Source organism: Mus caroli, unplaced genomic scaffold, assembly GCF_978045245.1.
Source record: "Mus caroli unplaced genomic scaffold, Mus_caroli_1 scaffold_15, whole genome shotgun sequence".
Taxonomy (NCBI): domain Eukaryota; kingdom Metazoa; phylum Chordata; class Mammalia; order Rodentia; family Muridae; genus Mus; species Mus caroli.
This window is the reverse complement of record NW_028227270.1, coordinates 108,245,979-108,266,907: the sequence shown is the minus strand read 5'-3', so window position 1 is coordinate 108,266,907 and position 20,929 is coordinate 108,245,979. Positions and strand designations below refer to the sequence as shown.

General features: G+C 44.7%; 1 protein-coding gene across 4 annotated transcripts in view; it reads right to left on the bottom strand.

The window, feature by feature from the left end:
* Positions 1-985: 985 nt before the first annotated feature.
* Positions 986-20,929, bottom strand: part of Mtr (5-methyltetrahydrofolate-homocysteine methyltransferase) — a 77,459-nt gene continuing 57,515 nt past the window's right edge. For all 4 annotated transcript variants that reach the window (XM_021180294.3, XM_021180295.3, XM_029468371.2 and 1 more), the window contains exons 25-33: positions 18,036-18,117; positions 16,844-16,942; positions 15,719-15,794; positions 13,068-13,223; positions 11,461-11,657; positions 8,010-8,210; positions 7,146-7,338; positions 5,886-5,998; positions 986-5,357 (exon numbers count right to left, since the gene is read on the bottom strand). In XM_021180294.3, coding sequence (XP_021035953.1) covers positions 5,271-5,357; positions 5,886-5,998; positions 7,146-7,338; positions 8,010-8,210; positions 11,461-11,657; positions 13,068-13,223; positions 15,719-15,794; positions 16,844-16,942; positions 18,036-18,117 — 1,204 coding nt within the window. In that variant the 3' untranslated portion in view covers positions 986-5,270. The remainder of the gene's footprint in view (positions 5,358-5,885; positions 5,999-7,145; positions 7,339-8,009; positions 8,211-11,460; positions 11,658-13,067; positions 13,224-15,718; positions 15,795-16,843; positions 16,943-18,035; positions 18,118-20,929) is intronic.

Genomic DNA, 20,929 nt, shown 5'->3' with positions numbered 1-20,929 from the left:
ATAGTTTACTTATGCACAAGAAACTACAGTTCAAATATATTAAGTCAAAAATTCCAGAAATGAACAAGTCCTAAGTTTTAAACTGAATACCACTCTGAGTAACATGATGAACTCTCACTTTGTTCAACCTGCTCCTGCTAAGGGACATGAATGACCCTTGTTCAGGGTGTCTACATTTTATATGGCACTACACAACCTTAGTCATTGGGTAGCTGTCTGGGCTACCAATCAATTCCTGTGACATCACACAAAAAAGTAAGGGTGGCAGGACAAGCAATACAGGTGCATCAAATAAAATCTGTATGATTTTTTTTCAAGCAAAAAAAAAATCAAAATAATCAACCTAAGAACAAAATATTCTATACTAAGGTCTAAGATAAGAACACAGCTGTCTCTAAAGCTGTCAAAAAAGCAACAGATATTCATACTAGTTTTGCTATTGTGCCTCAAACAGCAGAAGTGACAGCCACTGTAAATAATTAAGATGGAAAAACATTAAAAGTGGGACTGTGTAGTAAAGAACAGATACACACAAAACAGTGCATGTATCCATGGGTCATAGAACATAACTCCAAGGACAAAGGGTGACTACTACTGTCATTCTTAAAAGCAAGGGCTGAAGAAAGAGGTATCTTTGAAAATTACATTTGAGGGCTTCAAAGCACAAATGGGATCCGAGGCTCTGCAGGCCTTTACTGAGCACCAAACACCATGTTTGACGATATACACACAGCAGGTGGACTAGGTTCTAAAGCCGCACTTCAGTCTGGTCACATTCCATCTTTCCCAAACTCCCCTCTGCTCCCCTCATCTCTTAGCATATGGTAGCACCCCCCACATCCACCAAGCTAGGCTCTGAGAGATGTTAGGTGTGTAAATGCATCCCTCTTGCCCAGCTACCTTCATCCCTGCTCTTCTGACTAGAATGTTCCCTTCTTCCAGAAGTGTGTTTGAGCATATGAAGTCATCATACCAGATTTAAGAATACCATTTCACTTTTTCTTTATTGGTTAAAATATATTAAATACACATATTTAAAATGTACAAAAATGCTGTATGTAGTCAACAGCCATAACCCTCCCACCTAAAAACTAAAGTAGCTATTCACAATTCACTTGTGTGCTCTTCTCTGGCACCTTTTAATCCCCCACCCCACAAGGCTATCTATCACTAAACTTAATTTGGGGATTTCTGTGACCTTTTAAGTTTTTATCACACATGTAACTATCATATACATTCTTTGATCTCATTTACTTTTGAGCTCAATGAAAACAGCATCATGCCATTAAGTAGACTCAAGAGACTTGCTTTGCCCCTATTTCCTGTGATTCACCTTTATTGCCAAGTGTGGCTGTAGTTCACTCAATTTTACTGCATCATGGTATCTTATAAAACCACTCTCCCATGGACAGAACTTTAGTTATTCCTGTTACAGGTCTGATTATACTGCCATGACCAAAATGTAAGACATGGCTGAACATGCTTGGAGTTCTGGCCTTGTTCACAACTGCGAAGTGTGTGACTGTTCTCCAGCACTGATATGTAACATGCATGTGACTACTTACATATCTGAAATTGTGGGCCACACTCTTGCAAATGTCATAGATGTGAACCCGAATCTCACACGTCTCATCACCACAGAACATCTGTTTACCAGCCTCATGAGAAAGCCTTTCTCTCTTCTGTATTTTTCAAAATAGGAAATTTCTATACATTCTAGCGACTAATCCCTTACTAGTTACTTAAAAGAAAAAGTCTTCTCACCTAAGTCACTCACCTGCTTAGCAAAGGCCTTTGGTTTGGGTGGCACTGATGTAGCCATTTCTGTACTGCACCTGACACTATTTCTGCAGTAAAATTTGGTGTACTGTCAGACGAATTCCCTGAATCTTTCTTCATCTTCAGCAACCTCTAGCCAGTTTTGATCCTTTGCTCTCCACATGAATTATCTGCTTATCTTCGTCATGACATCAGTTGGTGTAACTGCTGGAAATGTTTGACTTTATGGTTCACTTTGGAAAGATCTGGCATCTATATGTAACCTTTAATGCTTCTATGTACTGTCCCTCATCTGTTCCTTTCCTGCTGCTCCATCTCAGTTCTTCAGGTCCTAAACCGAATCAACCAGGACCTTCCCTGAATACTTCCACCACCAGCCTATCACATTTTTGAGCTAACTATTCTAAAAACGGACAGTATCGGGTGAGCCTTCAATCTGCTGATTTGGTGGGACCAATTAGTCTTTCTACTGGAGAGCAGATGAGACACATAGAAGCAAGGTTTGGGACACTTCACTGTGAAACGCCTTGTGTACTCCTTCAGGAGCTGGGGTGGCAACCTTATGAAGGAACAAGGATTAAGGATGGAGGATCCTGGAGGACCATAGATGAGATCAACCTCTGAAACAACAGGCTGGGAGAGCAACTAACACAGGATGTAAGACTTGAAGTAGGTAGAAGACAAAACTTAAGAAAAAAAAATATAGTTGAGAAATGACCATAGAGGCTAATAAAAAACTTGTCCTAAGGAAGGGGATAAGAGAAAGCAACCCTCTCGGAAGGCCTCTAGTGCTGATAATTACAAAGTCATCAGTGGTAAGAGATGAGAGACATACCTCCCTGGACTCCACTGAATTAAGTGAGAGCATAAGAAAAATAAGTGGTACATGAAAGAAGCACAATGTGTGTGAGGAGTGCACACATGAGAGAATCACCTAGAAAGAGTTAGTCCCATGTGTGCTTACTATGAATGGAGGGGAACTGCTAGAGAAATAGCTCAAAGGAGGAAGAGTTACCAAGACTACAATCCCTAGGCCCTAGTACCAGCCACTGGTAGCAGAGCAAGCAGCAAAATGAAGAAAACGCCTTTGGAGTTGGTTCTCTTCTACCATGTGGGTCCCAGAGCACAAACCAGGCCAGGTTTGGCAGCCTGTGCATTTACTCACTAAGCCTTCCTGCTGGTCCTGTTTTTGGTTTTGGAGAGGCTATGAAACTCAGGTGGCCTGCTACTCATGCAAATCTTCCTGCCTCAACTTCCCAAATCCTGTGATTACAGACAAGGGTAGCACTTCTGGTTACATTCAATTCTAAACTGGGGGGGGGGGGGGGTGCAGCCCTAATGGATATGCAAGCCTCAAGTGTGAATGAGTTCATGTCAAAATCTCAGACGCCAACAGTGAGGGCACATGCTAGGTGCATGCAATCTCATACACCAGGGCCCCGTTTAGAACGTTAGTCTTTGAGCCCAGCTTCTCTGGAATACTTAAAATAAATGAAGAAGGATGCTTTCGAGTTTTCTTTTATATTTCTTAGTATCTATATACCTACCTAAACATGCAAGGAAAAGGAAAAAGGGAGAAGAGAGAGGAGGACAGAAGAAGAAGACTAGGAGGAAGATGATGAAAAAGATGACGGGGATGACATAGGTCATGGGATCAGATCAACGACATATTTGGGGAGCCAGCTGAAAGAATGGCAAGGAAATAAGAAGACTTAGTAACTCTTCAAATGAGATACAGTAAACTATATGCCAGTTATTCTTTCTCACAGATGAATGTTCCAAAGCCTAAAGAACATATCTGCCATGGAAATACGTCCTGAAATGAAGAGACTCAGGCCAGTGAGTCCCATTTACAATTTAGGACAAGTCAAAGATGCCTTAAAGAAAAGTAGACAATTCTTTTCACTCTAAGGACCAGTGATACAAAAATAAGCTTGGAAAGATTACAGACATACAGGATTGTCATTAGCCAACTATCATTTTCTTCCTTTCACCTCCAAATACACCAGGGAGCGGGTTTGGTGTAAGTGGCTTGGGACAACATATGAGGCAAGGAAGGAGTCTGTCTCACACACGATCAGTCCTGATGGTATGGATAACACTTGAGAGGTGGCTTCTCTTTCTCTGTCAGTGTAAACTGGAAGTTGGGGTTCTAATCCCAGGAGATCAGTCACACTCCATACATACTCCCCTACTCTCCCTCCCCCCTTAACCTCTCTCTCATTCTTCCTGTGAGTACCTGCGGGGCTAAGACTACAGAGCTCTACAGAACCCCCACTTATTAAAGATCTGTGTGTATCAGAACCATCTCCACCATAATCCTGTTTAAACCTCACCCCAATGACACAGACTGACACGACTGTTCTCGTTTTTCAGATGAGCAGTGTGGGGACGTCTCAGCACTTGGCTTCTGTCACACAGCAGCTACACAGAAAAGTTAAAGTCTGAGTCCGTGCCTTCAGAGCCTGTGCTCTGAGCAATTTCTCCAGAAACATCAAAAACCAAGACAACGTAGTATATCTAAAATATAAGTGGTTGGAGCCAAGTGCAGACAAAGAGTTGAGTGGCTTTAAGTCACCCCTTGGTCCACTCTGCACAGGACATCAGGACTCAGCTAACAACCGTTCAATTCTGAGAGCAGCAGATGTGAAATGCCTTTGGGAGTCACTTTCTCTCTTCCATTTCCCACCTCAGAGCAAGGAACTGTGAAACTACAACAGACAAGAAACCTTGGAGAATAAGACAGTGATAACAGTTCCAGTCCGTCTGTCCAGCAAGCACTGAGCCTGCCTCTGCCACAGAGTTGTACACCCGCTTAGTCACACCTCAGAAGTGAGGTGTTACAGGAAGTGAGGTGTTACAGGAAGTGAGGTGTTACAGGAAGTGAGGTGTTACAGGAAGTGAGGTGTTACAGGAAGTGAGGTGTTACAGGAAGTGAGGTGTTACAGGAGAAAAGAGAGGAATACTTTTCTCCCTGCCCAAGTCCTTTGCTGAAACCACTTGGATTGAAATGTCACATTTCTCATGGTGATACTTTGCTCCAGGGTTACGTTTCTCTATATATTCTCCTATTCAACTTATTTTCAGAATCATTTTTAATATATGAGGCAGCCAATAAAAACAGACAAACAAAAAACTAAACCAAACCAAACCATACCAACCAACTAACCGACAGACAGACAGACAAACCCAGGAACAAATGCCTTCCTGGGTCGAGGGCCCAGGAACACCATGAGCCTTGGCACTTTGTTGCTTCTCATTTAAGATCCCTGGAAAAGTGTTTCTTTTCCAGGACCCTAGAGGTCTGCTCTACATCGCAGTCAACCAGCCTCTCACAGCAGCAGGGCAGAGGGCAGGGCAGGGCAGGGCAGGGCAGGGCAAAGGCGCTTTTGTTGTTATTTCTAAGGCACACTGGATTATACGCCCTGAGGTCAGCAAACATAAAAGTTTAAAAGGAAAACAGGAACGAGTAAAGGAGTGTGAGAGAGAGGTCAGTCTGTGTCATAGCCCAGAATGGGACCAAGCCATTTCTCCACCTCGGCCACTGGCATGTTCTTCCTCAAGGCATAATCCTCCGTCTGCAAAAGACACAGAAAGAAGCGTCTCGTTAAACCGAAGTGCTACGATTGTCTGGCCTGAGTTTCTACAGTTTTAGCAATAAACACTGAGTACCTGAAATATCTTGTCTTAATAGCAAACTACTGAGCTAAACAGAGACAGAACATTTTCTGTATGCTTACTTGCCTGTTCTTGAGGTAGAAAACATGTGGTGAGTATTCGCTGCTTAGTGGCTGGTAGGGTGTGTGTGTGTGTGTGTGTGTGTGTGTGTGTGTGTGTGTGTGTGTAAAGAGGGAAGATAAAATCATGGGAAGAATCAGGGTAACGGGCTGAAATTAAATTAAGACATAACTGGACTGAGTTTATTTATGAAATCAAATTAGACACAAGATGGGATGAACTGACATACACACACACACACACACACACACACACATATACACACACACATATACACACACACACGCCACAGTATCACTTTATTTTCATTTTAAATAGATCCTACGGGTCCATCTAAAGACAGTTATGCAGAGAAGCCTCATACTTACCTGATCTTTGGAAATTTTCCCCACAGCAAAATATTTGGCCTTTACATTGGAGAAGTACAGCCCTGACACTGCTGAAGCGGGTGCCATTGCCAAGGATTCTGTCAGCCTGATGCCTGAAGAGAACCACAGGACCCATCAGTGCCTGGGCAGGGGACTAATGACTCTGAATAAGCAGCAAGGAAACTCATGCCTTCTTACAAAGACGCAGTAAGATCACAGTCTTGCCAGGTGGAAAACCAAATTCAAGACATGCATATTACACCCAGTGGAAGCAAGCCTGGGAAAGACTTTCATCCTTCCCCAGCTACCTGTGATCAGGGTTAGAGGCTCCGATTTGTCCCTAAGCCTGAGCCTTCTCAGGCAGGACTGCTAACCCTGGAAGTGACAGAATCGCCCACAGCTCCCCACTGACTGTTGTTAAGTCAGTGACTGCAGAAATGAAGCAGCAGCCCACAAAAGCACTGAGGAGTCCTCAGGACTGTTAATCTGCACCAGTCACTCTGTGGACAAAAACAAAGGCCAAATACATTCTAATATGTTCTAAAAATCTCCAGCTAGCTCAGAGGGAATGGGACCTGCACCCAGACGCTGCGACTCCTTGAGTGGTTCCTGCAGACCCAGATCCAGTGCCACTCGCACTTCCTTCCTCTGATACGGATTCAACTTCACCAGCTTGGACAGCTAACTTTGATTAGTTCCACTGGGTCTGTGATTCACCCCGAGTCCTCTTACTGCACAAGCTATGCAGTAAGGATGGGACAACGCACAGCTTCAGAACAATGGCGACCCTGAACCACGGACGAAGACGCTGCTGTCTCAAGAGTGCACAGGTCGACTTTCAGTTTTCAACCCTGAGACTCAACCCACAGAGAAGGTGGAGGGGAATGATGACTGCAGAGGAGCACAGATGCTAGTGACAAGTGCAGGGAGTTGGGAAGGGCTATGGGAGGCTGGCGGCTGACAAGACAGAGGCTACTGTACCAAGAACAGAAAACTAGGACAGGAAAGGCAGGGGGGAGAAAAGGGAACACAGTAAATCCCCAACCAGGATGGGGCAGGAGTAAATAGTTTAAACTGCTAAGTCTGAAATAGTTAAGAAAAAATACGGTGTTGCAATTTTGAAGTAAAAAGCCAGATCAGATCCACCTGAGAAAGAATGGGATGAGCGATGACTTCATCCTAAGCTCTCCCACTTTGTAAGAACTTTAACTGTATATGTCTTTGGTGAGTGCATGCGCTCAGTGAGCGGTCCCCACATACCTGTGGCCTGCTCAATGCTGGCCAGTCTCCACATGGTAAGCTTCTCAGTATGGTCAGGCTGGCTGGGGTAACCAGGAGCTGGCCGGATGCCCTCATATCGGAGTCTGTGCAAGTCTGGGACGCCCAACTGCTCACTCCCAGAGTAGGCCCACAGTTCTCGGCGAACTCTCTCATGGAGCTCCTCTGCAAAGGCCTGTGAACACAGAAGAGAGGAGGCACAACCCATCAGAAGCAGCCTGCGGCCTCCAGCCTTGCATCACAGTGGCACCGAACTGCTTTCCACCCCTGACCATGGTCAGGAAAAACTCTGCACTTTCATTAGGGGCTCACTCTGAGTGCTAAGCCACTGTATTTAGGAATCTGAGAATTCTAGACTATTTTTCTGAAGTCAACGGGACCACGGCTTCACCAGAAGAGCACTAGGACCGTAGAGCTATATTCTCAATGGCCCGCTGAGAAGAAAGGGGACAGGACCTCCCGCAGTCTGGGCTCCCCCAACTCACATACAGCAAGATAACTCTACAAAAGTTGCCAACACTAGAGAGAAGGATTCTGAAGAAGAAATTTGACTTTAATTCTGGAAGTTATCAATAAATGTATCACAAGAATTAAAGGAAGACTAATTCAGAAATAAGGTTAAGCCTCTAGGGGCAACAACCAACTAATGCAGCAATGAAGGTTTCTCTTTGCTCAAAAGATGACACATAAGTGGCATTTGGGAGATACAGGATTTTAAAATGTAAGTCACGTTAAATCCAGAGGCATGTAGCTCAAGTAAGTAGAGACTCTAATGGCTGCTAGGTTTTCTGACCCTGTCATGGGAGCTCTAACATCTAGACTCGCCAACATCTACCCAACGTTTACCTCTGCCAGCCTGTCGCCCAGCGCCTTCACCATGATGCTGCTGTAGTCATCTCCATCATCCTCATAGGCCTTACTCAGCTCTTCCACCCCAAAGCAGGCAACAGCAAACAGACCCAAGTAGTCACAGACACCAGAATGCAGAGGTGCAATGAAGTCTGAGAGGCAGTGGTAGGGGTCTGTACTAGAAGAGTCCTTCTCAGCCTGAAAATCCAAGCATTAAGCAGAGAAGCCATTAGCATCTACTGTATTCCACTCTATAAATGAAATGAGATTTTTTAAAAAATATATGACATGATGCAGCATATGTAATCAGGAAACTTGCTCATTTATACACTGACCAAACACTTCTGAATACCTGCAGGCACTGTTGTCAATTCAGAGCAGGTTTGAAATGAGCCTGATAGATGTATAGCCTTCAGTGTGCATCACCAGATGAAGTTTAACAAACTGCTGCAGTAAAGAGCCTCCAGCGAGGCGTTGTCTTATCCTCTACTATTTTATTCTTAGCTGGTAACTGACCCTTCCCTGCTTTGAAGCTAACAAATAAGGTCTTATACATATTGCAGCCAATTAAAAGTTAAAGGACATGCATGTTATGTATTCACTAATAAGTAAATATTAGACAAAAATCATACAGAATACACAAGATACAGTCCACAGAATTCAAAAGGCTCAAAAGCTGAAGTGCCCAAGTGAGGATGTCTCAGTCCCACTTGGGAGAGAGAAAAAAGCAATCACATGTGGGGAGGGAGGGAGGGAGGGACTTGGGAGGGAAAGTGGATGGGAAGGGGGTAACCTGATCTGGTATTGGCTGAGGGAAAAGGACTGAAGCCCTGAAGCCTGCAGAAAGAATGGAAACAGGCAATCTCAGGAAATAGGAGGTTGGGGGACCTCCAGAGTGCACCAGAGACCTGGGAGGTGAGAGACTCCCAGGACTCACAGGGAGGGACTTTTGACGAAATGCCCGGCAGCAGGGAGATGGAACTTATAGAGCCCACCTCCAGCAGGAAGACAGGACATCAAGTGAGGGATGGGGTTGCCACCCCACAGTCACATCTCTGACCCATAATTGTTTCTGTCTGAAAGAATTACAGGGATGGAAATGGAGAGGAGCCTGAGGAAAAGAAGGTCCAGTGACAAGCCCAAAATGAGATCCAGGTCAAGGGGAGGTCCCAAGGCCTGACAATATTTCTGAGGCTATGGAGAGCTCATAAAAAGGGACCTATCATGGCTGCCCTCTGAAAGACCCAACAAGCAGCTGAAAGAGTCAGATGCAGACATTTGCACCCAACCAATGGACAGAAGCAGCTGACCCCTGTTGTTGAATTAGGGAAAGGCTGAAAGGAGCTGAGGAGAAGGGCGATCCTGTAGAAGGACCAGCAGTCTTAATTTGAACCCCAGAGATCTCTCAAACATTGGATCACCAAACAGACAGCATACACAAGCTGATATGATGCCCCCAACACACATATAGTAGAGGATTTCAGGGTCTGTGTTCATTCAGAGATGATGCACCTAACCCTCAAGAAACTGGAGGCCCAAGGGAGTTTAGAGGTCAGATGGGATGGAGAGTGGGGGCATCCATGTGGAGACAGGGTGGGGTAGGGAGGAGGTGTGGGATGTGGAGTAGTCGGAGGGTGGGAGGGGAGAGGTAGGGAATGGAATATGGAATGTAAAAAATGAATTACAAATAAAATTAAATTTAAAAAAGTTAGTAGCTGATAACTAGTATTTCCTAAATATTTACTTAACGTTGTTCTTTATAGGGTACTAATTTAGCTCTCAGCAATCCCATGAAAAGGGACCCACAAGCTCCATTTCACATGCAAGAAGTCTGAGACATAAAGTTTGACCCCAGAGGCTCAGCCAGTGGCAGGATCCAGGAACAACACCAGTGTTCCATTAGGTCCTAGAGACAAATGCTCCTAGATACATGCTACTGCTCTAGACTGATCAATTAAATCATACAGGCCACCCAAAATCATCTCTGCCATTTGACAGACATGAAAGCAAAGACAGCTGACCCCAGGCAAAGAATGAGCAAGTGGCTGCAGGTCAGAACATATCTGATAAAAACTCGCACCAGTGTCGCAGAGCTCGGGGACAGAGGTGAATGGAGAGCCCACTTCCTAGAGGTACTCTATTGTTCTGTAACTTAGAAAATAAAATAAAAAAGCAAGAGAGGGACACAGAGCTACTATACAGCACAAAACAGACAGGCCACTGGTCCCACTGTGCCTTAGAAGAGATGGCCATCAGAGCTACACTGAACAAAAGGTTCCCACTCAGAGTAATGAGGTGCTCCGCTACAATTTTCTAGTGCCTAGCCTAGCAGGCAATATGTGTCCATGGTCCAATTCCCCTCTCTTGGGACTACTAAAAGGGTGAACCAAGAATCCATTGTAGCAATGCCCTTATGCAGCGCGTCCAGACTTCCCCCACACAACAGTATTTAGTTCACTCTGAAAGTGAAAAGACAGCAGAGAGAAGCCAAGGACTGGAGGATGAAAGAATGGGCCCAGCAGAGGTCCCTGGCCTTCACTACCAGTCAAAGGAAAGCTCCCCATTCCCTAGCAAGAGCCAGAGCTCAGCGCTGGAACTGCCTGCTCTATCCTGCGGTGTCTGCACCTGAGCACACAGAGTAAAGCTTTAACTGTTCTCACATAACTCATGATAGTATTAAGGCCCAAATTTAAGAATTCCCTCTGATGTTATTACTAAAACCCTGCCATTATGAACTCCATTATGATAAAAGGCAATACTACCAATTTTAAATTACTAAAAATGTTAGCAAAACTAAAAAAAAGTAACACTGCAAATTATTAAATTCTAGCTCCACTTCTTGACTGAGGCAATTGTGTCTCTAGCAGCTAGAGTCCTTGCTTGGCAACGTAAGGCAAAAACAAAAACCAGAGGCTGTGCACTGCGGAGACCAGCTACAAAGAGAAGCAGAGCCAGGGTGCACTAAGTGTGCTTGTCTCTGCATGCAAAGCTCACTGGGTGCCAGCTCCCTCTGCCCATGTTCCGTCCTCTGCGAAACAGAGACGTAAGCTGCCCCACACAGCACTATGTGGCGGGTCTCACTCCCTCTTCAGTGGATATCTGAGACGGTAAGCCACATGTCAGTCTTGAGTAGCAGACTCAGGTGAAAAGCAATTGTTGGGTTCCTGCCTCCTGGTTTCAAGAGCTAAGGGGACTGAAAGGCTGAGAGCATGAGTATGACAGCTCGGCTAACAGAACTATCCTTTGTCTCTCTGCAGACACTACAGCGAATCCCTACACCCATGCTGGAGTCTTCTCTCCATCCTCACAAAGGCCTATGGAGGACTGTTTGGATGAAGTGAGACAGATAAATGAAAGGCTCCGATTCCTTAATTCCCACTGACATTTAGTGTAGTTTGCAAACCTGAAAGTCAAAGCAATGCCCTTGCTGTCCACACACATTGCATACCTGCTGCCTCAGTCCATAGAAGGTGGCTATGGGCTCAGCGGCCTGGGGCACCACCCCCTCTGCATACAGGTGGATGTCATCCTGGACGCTCTGTGCTGGCCAGAATCCAACCACACCCCTGGCCTGCAGTTTCTTTTGACTAATCAGTATGTTCAGCATATTCTGAGCATCATTGTATACCTTTCTGGCTTCTTCACCTATTAAAAATATATAAGAATGTATTTAAAGATGCCAATAGTAATCTGCAAATAACAAAACACTGCCACTTCTCCTTCCCCACAAAGACTGTCGAGTTTACCATGGGCACAGCCTGAAGCAGAGTACAGAGTACATAGTGGGTCCATGAAATGAGCCCTCACAGTGGGCCTCCTCTAGCTCAATGTGTTTATATTTTCCCATTTAGTAGAATCCTGAGGCTAAATCCATGGCACCTCTTGTCAAAAACGAAGGCAAGAACTGATACTCCACATACAACCCCATTAACTTTCCAGTGATATTTGGTCGAGACAGGGTCAACAGCCAAGTGTGGCCCAAATCCTCTGACATGGTGTTGGTGCTGTACCTGGAAGGTTTCAGCATCTGCAATGGTAGGCACTCTCCTTCCTGATGTTCTACCGTCTCTGGGACACTCTCCTTCAGTTCCCATTAGCTCTCAGTGGGCAACGCTGCCCTGCCCTGCCTGTGTGAAGTACAGTCCTACACTCCCTTCACAGCTTGCCTGTGGTGAGCACACGGACAGTACAGTAAGAAGCCACTCGCCCAAGCCTTTGACTGCCCGTAAGCATCCTAACATGCCCAGGACCCTCTCGAAGCTGGCAAGTGTCTGGTTCCCGGGACTCTCTCCATCGAATCTAATGGTTCAGCAGGATGCCTCCTCCCATGCTGCTCTGCTGTGGCATCTTCATGCTGTGATTCCAAGTCTCTAGGTTCCTGGGTGGGGGTGAGCTACCCATGACAACCGAGGGGAACAATTTACTGATTTATTCGTTTCTCTTCTTTATAACATCAAGTCTCCCTCCTTCCTTGAGTGTTCTGGACTCCCCACGTGGACACTTGCATCCAAAGCTTCTCACTTTCCTTCTCTGAAATATCCTTTTTTTCTGGTTCCTATCCCTATACCCAGGCTCACCAACCCCATGGAATCTTCAATAACATTTCAAGTACCACCACTTCCAGGAAGCCCACTCTAATCTCCTGTTGGAAGTCTAGCCCCTCTTCTTATGTGAGTGGGATCCCAGGCAGAGCCCTTAGCAAGAGTCGAGCATCAGCCCAGAACAAACCTAGTACTGTCAGCTCCACTGTAGCCAATCAGGTACTAAATCACAAGGAATCTCCTTTTTTATTTTTATTTTTTTTGCCTCCCTGCCATGCAGAGACCAGTGTGTAACTGACGTCAGTAAGCACATTTATTTGAAGAATATGTTAATAAAAGGGCACATTTACCTGACATGATAAGGGCAAGCAAACACTGAAATGCGCGTGTGAAAGCTGAGTGGTGAGTCATGTGGAAGCAGCTGTATCCTGTACAAACTAAACACTTAGTGCCTCCCCTCAAACCACTCAGAACACAACACATCGTGAACACCAGGCAGGCCGGACTTACTAACCTACTGTTTTGTCATTAAATATCTTGGGAAATCCTCGATTCGGGTACTTGCCCCGGAGCTGCCAGACGTCAAAGAAAGGCTTCCAGTCAATGTAGTCCACCAGCTTTTGCAGGTTGTAGTCCTCAAAGACCTGGGTCCCAATAAACGTGGGCTTCACTAGAGGAGAGAGGCACAGCTGTCAGCACTGGCACAGCAGCTGGGAGAGCACTCACACCAACTCACACTGAGGTGTCCTTCCCGGCTCCTCACTCCCACACCTGCTTCCCTCCTGTCACCCGTAGGAGTTGTCTTACCAAGAACAGAACTCTCAATTACTGTGGAGAAGGAATTTTCCCATGCAGCTGACTGACTGCTGGAAACTTCCCTCCACCCTTCTAGCCCCACCATAGCCAAGAAAAAAGGAAGCCTTGAGTTCATCCCTGAGCATACAGACGGTCAGAGTGTTAAAGACCACTGCAGAAGGGCTTGTGTAGTACACTACTCATATCAGGTTTACTAACATGAACCAACAGCCTTGCCTGCACAACATTCTCTCTCCTCTCTCTCTCTCTCTCTCTCTCTCTCTCTCTCTCACACACACACACACACACACACACACACACACACACAGTGTAGGGACATATACTGAAATGAGTTCCCTACTCTGCAGGGGAGGGACAAATACAGGACCTCCACTATGAATAAATACCTGATTTTTTTTTTTTTTTTAAAAAAGGGAGTCATGAGTCATTTCTTAGATTGTATAATGGAAGTAGAAGGGTGTTTAGAAATTGTCCTTTATATCCAAGCCTCAAACATACCATCACATACATGATTCTGGGGCCTCTATAGGCAGACTGTGCTCCAGCCATTTCAGGACACCAAGGACAAAATGCCACATGGATACTGGGCCAGAGGCCAAGGTACCAGTGCTACTGCCAACTCTGAATGGCCATGTCTCCCTGTGACTAGGGATCTGAGGACTGGCTGTTCCACTGTTAGCAGCTGCTCTGAAGAACACCGGCCTCTCAGGAAGCAAGGGGAGAGCGGAGGAGCTCTTAACTGGAATCTCTGCCTTCCTGCACCGCAGTGACTCTTCCCATCTGTTCTGCCATCTCCCCATGTTTCACGACTGCCCCTCTTTTTAACCACCATTGAACAGCTTTGCTAACAAAGTCTGTATAGTCTTCTTAGGAGAGAAACTGAAGAGAGACCACTGACATTCCAGACTTAAAGAGGCCTCTTGTTACAGGGAAGCAGTGACCTGCAGCTGTGGAGCTGCCGAGGGCAGGGCTATACTTGATCAAGCTTCATGCCCAGAATCCTGGGGTTGCTTCAGGCTCTTCTTCCCAAGGACTAGAGAGAGAAAGCTGTCCTTTTTAGGGTTTCATGTCCTATAGCTCCCTGAAGATAACTGGAATAGCCTCAAAACATGGGAAGGCCATACCTTGAGACCCCACATCCTTCAGGCAGTAAGGTAGATAGAGCCTAGTGATGCATCATATGGGGTTAAAATAGGCAATCCAAGAAGTAGCTCCACCACTACCAGGAGCCACAGCCCTTTTAGGATTGTCAACTTGCCCCGATGCCTCTAGACCAACTTTTAGAGTAAAGATAAACAGCAAGTAAAGACCCACAGCATGGACTCTGCTCTAGTGATTTCTAGGTCTTCAAAGGTTTTCATATTAGTATCTAATTTTACCCTTTGAACATTTCCTTAAAGTAACCCCCCTTTACACAACAGAGCTTGTAAAAATGCAGAAGACAGACACTCAAGGTCACAACAGTGAATCAGAGCCAGGAGCCAAGTAGGGATAAGCACTCGGGCCTCCAGCTCCCAATCTGGCACTCTTTCCACTAAACCACACTGAACCCAGCAGGAATGAAATTAGAACTGAGCACACCTACATTTGCAATTTCATCTCTCAACTCTGCTGAGCATGTGTAGAACACAGATGTCATGAGCACTGAAAGCTGATTTCAGACATTACCTTGAAAATACGGATTCTGCTAACAGAACCCCCTTTCACCCTGTCTTGGTTTTGCATTTGTATCTCATGTCTCTCTGAGCCTGTCAAAACATCTTACGCATATTATTCCCTTGTGAACACCTATGTGAGGTAAGAAAAGTAGCTAGGAATAAAACAGGAAGAAACCACATAACAGAAATTAAAAGGGAAGCATCCAGGGACAGAACAAGAAAGTGAGAAGGGATCCAGCTGTGCTGCAGAGTTTCTCAAGACCTGCAAGTGCAAAGCCATTCTATATTTCAGACATTGCAAGCCAAGTCTTTGGACTGCATGCAACTCAGGTCAGTTGAGAAGGCCCACTCAAGCACAGCACAGGCTACAGAAGATAAACCCGATACTAGAAACCTGACAATCATTCCAGTTACTATCTGAAATTCCCTTCTCTTCAGTTAAAATGGACACAATAACCATGCTTGTTACAGAGTCATCCAAGGACTCAGTATACTATGGTGAATCCATCTCACAACACTGGTGGCACTCAGTAAATCTGCCTATCTACTTTCTTTTCCATTGATGGGGTGGCTCATATGACACACAACTGAGAAGTTCTCACTGCAGGCTCCTTTGTAGCCAAGCACTGAAACACGTCCTAGACACTGTCAGTTATCACACTTAGCTGTTTGTCCAGCAGCAGCCACAGACCTGGATGAGGTTCAGACAGCCAATCAATGTGGAGACCATGTTTTCTGGCTTGACTTAGGGGTAAGTATTTTCTCTCCTGTTGAAGAAAATAGAATCACTTGGCTTTTCTATCTCTACAATGAAAACATGGCCGCGAAAGCCGATGTAGAAGCTTTTGCAAATGAGACAAATAACCAAATAAACAAAACAGAGCCCTTTTAAAAGAAAATCCCTACCCTTTCCCACCCACTGTGGCTTCACACTGCCACTAGAAGAGGAGACAGTAAAGAGTGGCACGTGTTTACTAGCTCCACATTGTGGTTCTAAGTCTGACCCTGCAGACTCGACCAGCTCTTTCAGGACACAAGTCAGTCTTGGAGTTAGCTGCCCCACCATAATGACCCTGAGGATCAGACCCAAAGAACTGTCAGCTGTAGGCAACTGCAAGGAGAGTGGGAAGAAGGCATCAGCAGCACCAGGGGCTGCTATTCATTCTCTCGTTTGTATCCTAGCAACTCTCCTAATGTCCCACACAAAGATGGAAGGCAGACCACCATGACTTCAAGAGAGTAATTATGGAGTTCCCGAAGCCTAGAAGGGACATTATTCTGAATGGCAGAAAACCTTGGGCCAGTAAGGAGAGCAGAGGTTTGTGAGTGTCTGGTTAATGCTCTATTTTCCTCCATTTTCCCCTCAAGCACGAGTCTGAGGATACCATTTTGGGATGATCTAGCTCCCATCTCTGGGATGTCAGTAAGCTCTTTCCCATCGGCCTGGTGTCTGGCATGGAGCCTAACACCCACTCAAGACCCGGAATGTTTGGCTCAAGACAGAAAAATAAAATTCTCAAGTGTTTCAAGACATAGTCTTGGTGGGTAGCCCAGGCTGGCTTCAAAGTCATGATCCTCTTGCCCCATCTAAGTGCTGGGTATAAGTAGGTCCATACCCTCCTTAAAATGCATTAGAACTACCAAAAACAAAACAACAACAACAAAAAACCCACTCAGGACTATAGATACCAAAGAACTCAGATCTGAGCTAGGAAATAGACCTCTTCAGAGGACTTCTCAAAACAGTCAACAAAGCCTATGAAAAACCATGAATCACTGTGATCTGAAATGAGCAAGACCTGCTTTTATCACTTACTTTGAGAGACTCATAGTGGTCCTGTCTAATATCTTCATACTCTTCCAGTATTTCTTCAAAGTAGTCATCTTTCAGATTTTCATCTAACAGCTGAGAACACTGAAATGTAAGATAAAGTTCAACAAGCATGAGGCAGCAAAGGAAGATAAACACCACAGAGGCTAGGGAGGTGGGTCGGCAGACAAGGATGCTTGCTGCCAGCTCGATGACCTCACTTTAATCCCTAGGACCCACGGTACAAGAAGAGAACTAGTTCCTACAAGTTGTCTCTGACCTCCATACACACTGTGACACTGCACTACCATGACCACCCCGTGATACACTCAAGTCAGTATAACCATGATTACTGTATAAATTCCACATATACTCCATGTAATAAATACACAGATCTGAAATTTTTCCTTTGAGAAGATAGCTCAGAAACTGTGGTCACTGTCATCCAGTCTGCATGATGTTCCTAGAGTCTCCCAGATAGATTATCAGCTCCTTCAGTAGATTTCTTCTCCTTCAAAAGTCTCTGTTGTTGGCAAATCATGTGCTTTTATTGAAAACTACAAATGTGATTAAGGACAGAAGGGACTGCTTAGCTCTTTTCTATCTTACACTGAGTTTCTAGGTGAATAACTTGGAAACTGAAGGACCGTGTGGTCTCTCAGATGTCGCCCAGCTGTTGTAGCCTCTTATTCAGCAAACACATGAGAATGACAATCAGGATTTATCAGAGGACAAGGGAAAGACACCTAGGCAAGGATTTTGTTAAGTTCATTAAGAAACTACCTATTACTCTGGATTTTGAATATCTTTTCTAATTTCTGGTTAAGTCAGCTGGCCCTATCAATTTCTTATATCCAAAAGAAGGTCATTTTACATTCCAGTTAATTCTAGCAATAGTCAAAGAGATCAACTCATATTTGTAGATTAAAGGCATCTGACAGCCTGGTCAGCTGTAGAAGTACAAGGTGTCTCGGTGCATCCTTCAGCTGCTGCTCACTCCTGTCAGCGTGCCTGAGAAAGCACTCCATGTGCTAGCAGGGCAGACACTGCAGCGATGGCACACCATCAATTCTAGCCTGCTCTTTCACATTTCTTTAGTAAAACTGGCCAAAATAAAATGGATCTTGAGTGATAGCTCTTAATGCTTTGTTCTCTCTTTACAGCACATTTAAAATAAAAGGAAGGCTCCCACACTCACCACCACCACACTCTTGGATGCATCTAGGACGTGGATCACAGGCGCGCTGTACCGTGGTGCAATTTTAACTGCTGTGTGGGTTCTGAAAATCAGGGTCAAGAAGGAAAGCACATCCATCAGCACGGACAGCTCCTTGCTCAGAACCATTAGAGACAAGGTCTCTACAGTGTCTTAAGAGAGACTTCAAGGTACTCACTTACAAGCACTGAACTTCACATTTCTCTTAGAAACTAACAATGACTTCTCCCATCCTGACATGGAAAAACAGGGTGAGATGAGATGAATTGATAGGCCTAGGTTCCAAGGGAGTCTGACAAAATGAGAAGGGTTTGTTCACAGTTATCTGCCAGGCCTGCTTGAGCAAAGGGAGGGACCAGTCCCTGGCAGTCACACCCTATGTCATCAAGGTCAAGGCTCTTCCTCCAAATGAGCTGGGAGACCAGCCAGCACTCCAGGGAAGCAGGAACCAGGCAGAAGCCACAGGACACAGATCTGACTGCTGCCTCCTCTTTGAGAGAGACAGCTATACCACTGGCCTCATCGCTAACTTCTAACTGTAAAAAGAAACTCCAGACCTGAAATTCAACAAAAAATAAAACAGAAAGAGGCTAGGGATAAAGCTGAGCAGTACAACTCTTGCTACAATGTAGAAAGCCCTAGGTTCAATCAATCCCTAGTATCACAAAAGTGAATCAATTACTTAAAGCACAGAAGTAACACAATATTTCATACTAACATTTGCTCGGCCCCAAGTTTCTACTGCCAAATTTTAACATATAAATACTAGGAAGAACAACCTTTAATTTTTAAATATCACATTAAACAATTTAAAACATATCACCCTGATTGTGAGGCGCTTAAAGCAATAGTGTAGGCTATGTATAGGCAATTTCATTAAAACATACACAAAACCAAAGTGAGAACTGGACACACACAGCCTCCCTCCAGGGAAGATGATGAAGATGATGAAGCTTACAGAAGCTCACCACACGTTCCCCGATGTGTCCTTCTCCCAAGTCAGGTATTTCCATATTCTTTCCCTCAGCCAAAGTATATCATGGCCTAGTCTAGAGCTAAAGTATTTTTATGTAAATGATGCATAAGTGGTACTTTAACAAGTCTGGTGAGATGGCTCAGCCAGTAAACGTGCTTACTGTACAACCCTGACAACCTAAATTCAATCCCTGGAACCTAAAGGCACCGACTGCTAGGCACTGGCACATAAACTCAGTCCTTTGGACCACAAAGAGAAACCCTTGTTCCCCAAGTTGTCTGACCTCTCCATGCACACCGTGGCGTAGTCACAGTCAAGAAAACCAGCACCACGCCGGGCGTGGTGGCGCACGCCTTTAATCCCAGCACTCGGGAGGCAGAGGCAGGCGGATTTCTGAGTTCGAGGCCAGCCTGGTCTACAAAGTGAGTGCCAGGACAGCCAGGGCTATACAGAGAAACCCTGTCTCGAAAAAAAAAACCAAAAAAAAAAAAAGAAAACCAGCACCACAAGGTTGTCCTCCGACTCCCCTCCCTCTCCCTTGCCCCCCCCCCACATTTTTTAAAAAGCAAGGAGAAAAAATAAAGATGGAGAAATCAAGATGAAATAAGAAGTAAGAACAGCACCTAAAATCCTAAGCTTCCCTATGGAAAGCTTACGGTCAGTGTAAACAGGAAGATAAAATTATTCACCTTACTTCTGAGCAGTTACACACACGCGCACACACACATATACACAAGCACACATACATATACACAAACATGCACACACTCACATACATACATACACACACATACATACATACACACATACATACACATACATACACATACACACACACATATACACATGCACACACACATATATACACATGCATACACACATACGCACACATACACACACGCTCAGAAAATTATCTCTATGGTAGAGCAACATGACTTCGTTAAATTTAAAAAAAAAAGTAATTGCAAAAATTACTTTGTAGTACTTGGCTATACATTAGTTAAATTTAAGGGCTGAATTTCAGAATATATACCTGTGAAGTTCCGCCCATAGCAAGGCCAGATTTCCTTTTGTGGTACCACATGACCCATATTGCAGATAGAGTAACAACTGTTTTTCTCTTCTATAAATACAGGTTTAAAAGGGACACTCCAAGTATATTCCCACCCATCTCTGACCCCTAACATACCTTGTACTCAACTGTCTCAGAAACACAGGTCTGGTTCACGCTACTACTGGAAAAATCATATCTTATCACCCTGAGAAAACAGCATCCTAAAACCATACAAATCCTGAGCTATCATCTGGCAAATGAAGAATTAGGCCCTGTTGAACCCTCAATTACCCGAGAAGCAGCAACCAGGGCCTCAGGAGAGCTTTTTTTTTTTTATTTTTATCTGGTGGTTCTTATAATAAAAAGGACCTCATAGCAAATTTCTGATCTTAATGAAGCAAACTGTGATATAAAAATATTTTAATCATGAATCCAAGGTCCCGGGTACACAACTCCTAATGTAGAAATTTGTTGTATTATATAATCATAACTTTTTAAGCCTTTACTTTGACAGCAATCCACAGGTCCTCCTGCCACTTTCCATACTAAGCAAAAGACCAAGTTAATTTCATAAAGCTCAAGTTATTGATCAGACCTGGTGGTCTAGTCCTGTCATCCAGCTACTTGGAAGCTGAGACAGAAGACGGCAAATTCAAGGCCAGCCTGGGCTAGAGTGAGTTCAGGACTACTCAATTTAGTGAGACCCTGTCTTAAAGTTAAAAAAAAAAGAAAAAGAAAAAGAAAAGAAAAAAGATTATAGGTAAAGAGTGGGCTGGGGACATGGTGTAGCCAGTGAGAGAGATCTTGCCTAGCAAGCAGAAGGCCCTAGGTACAGATTCCAGTACC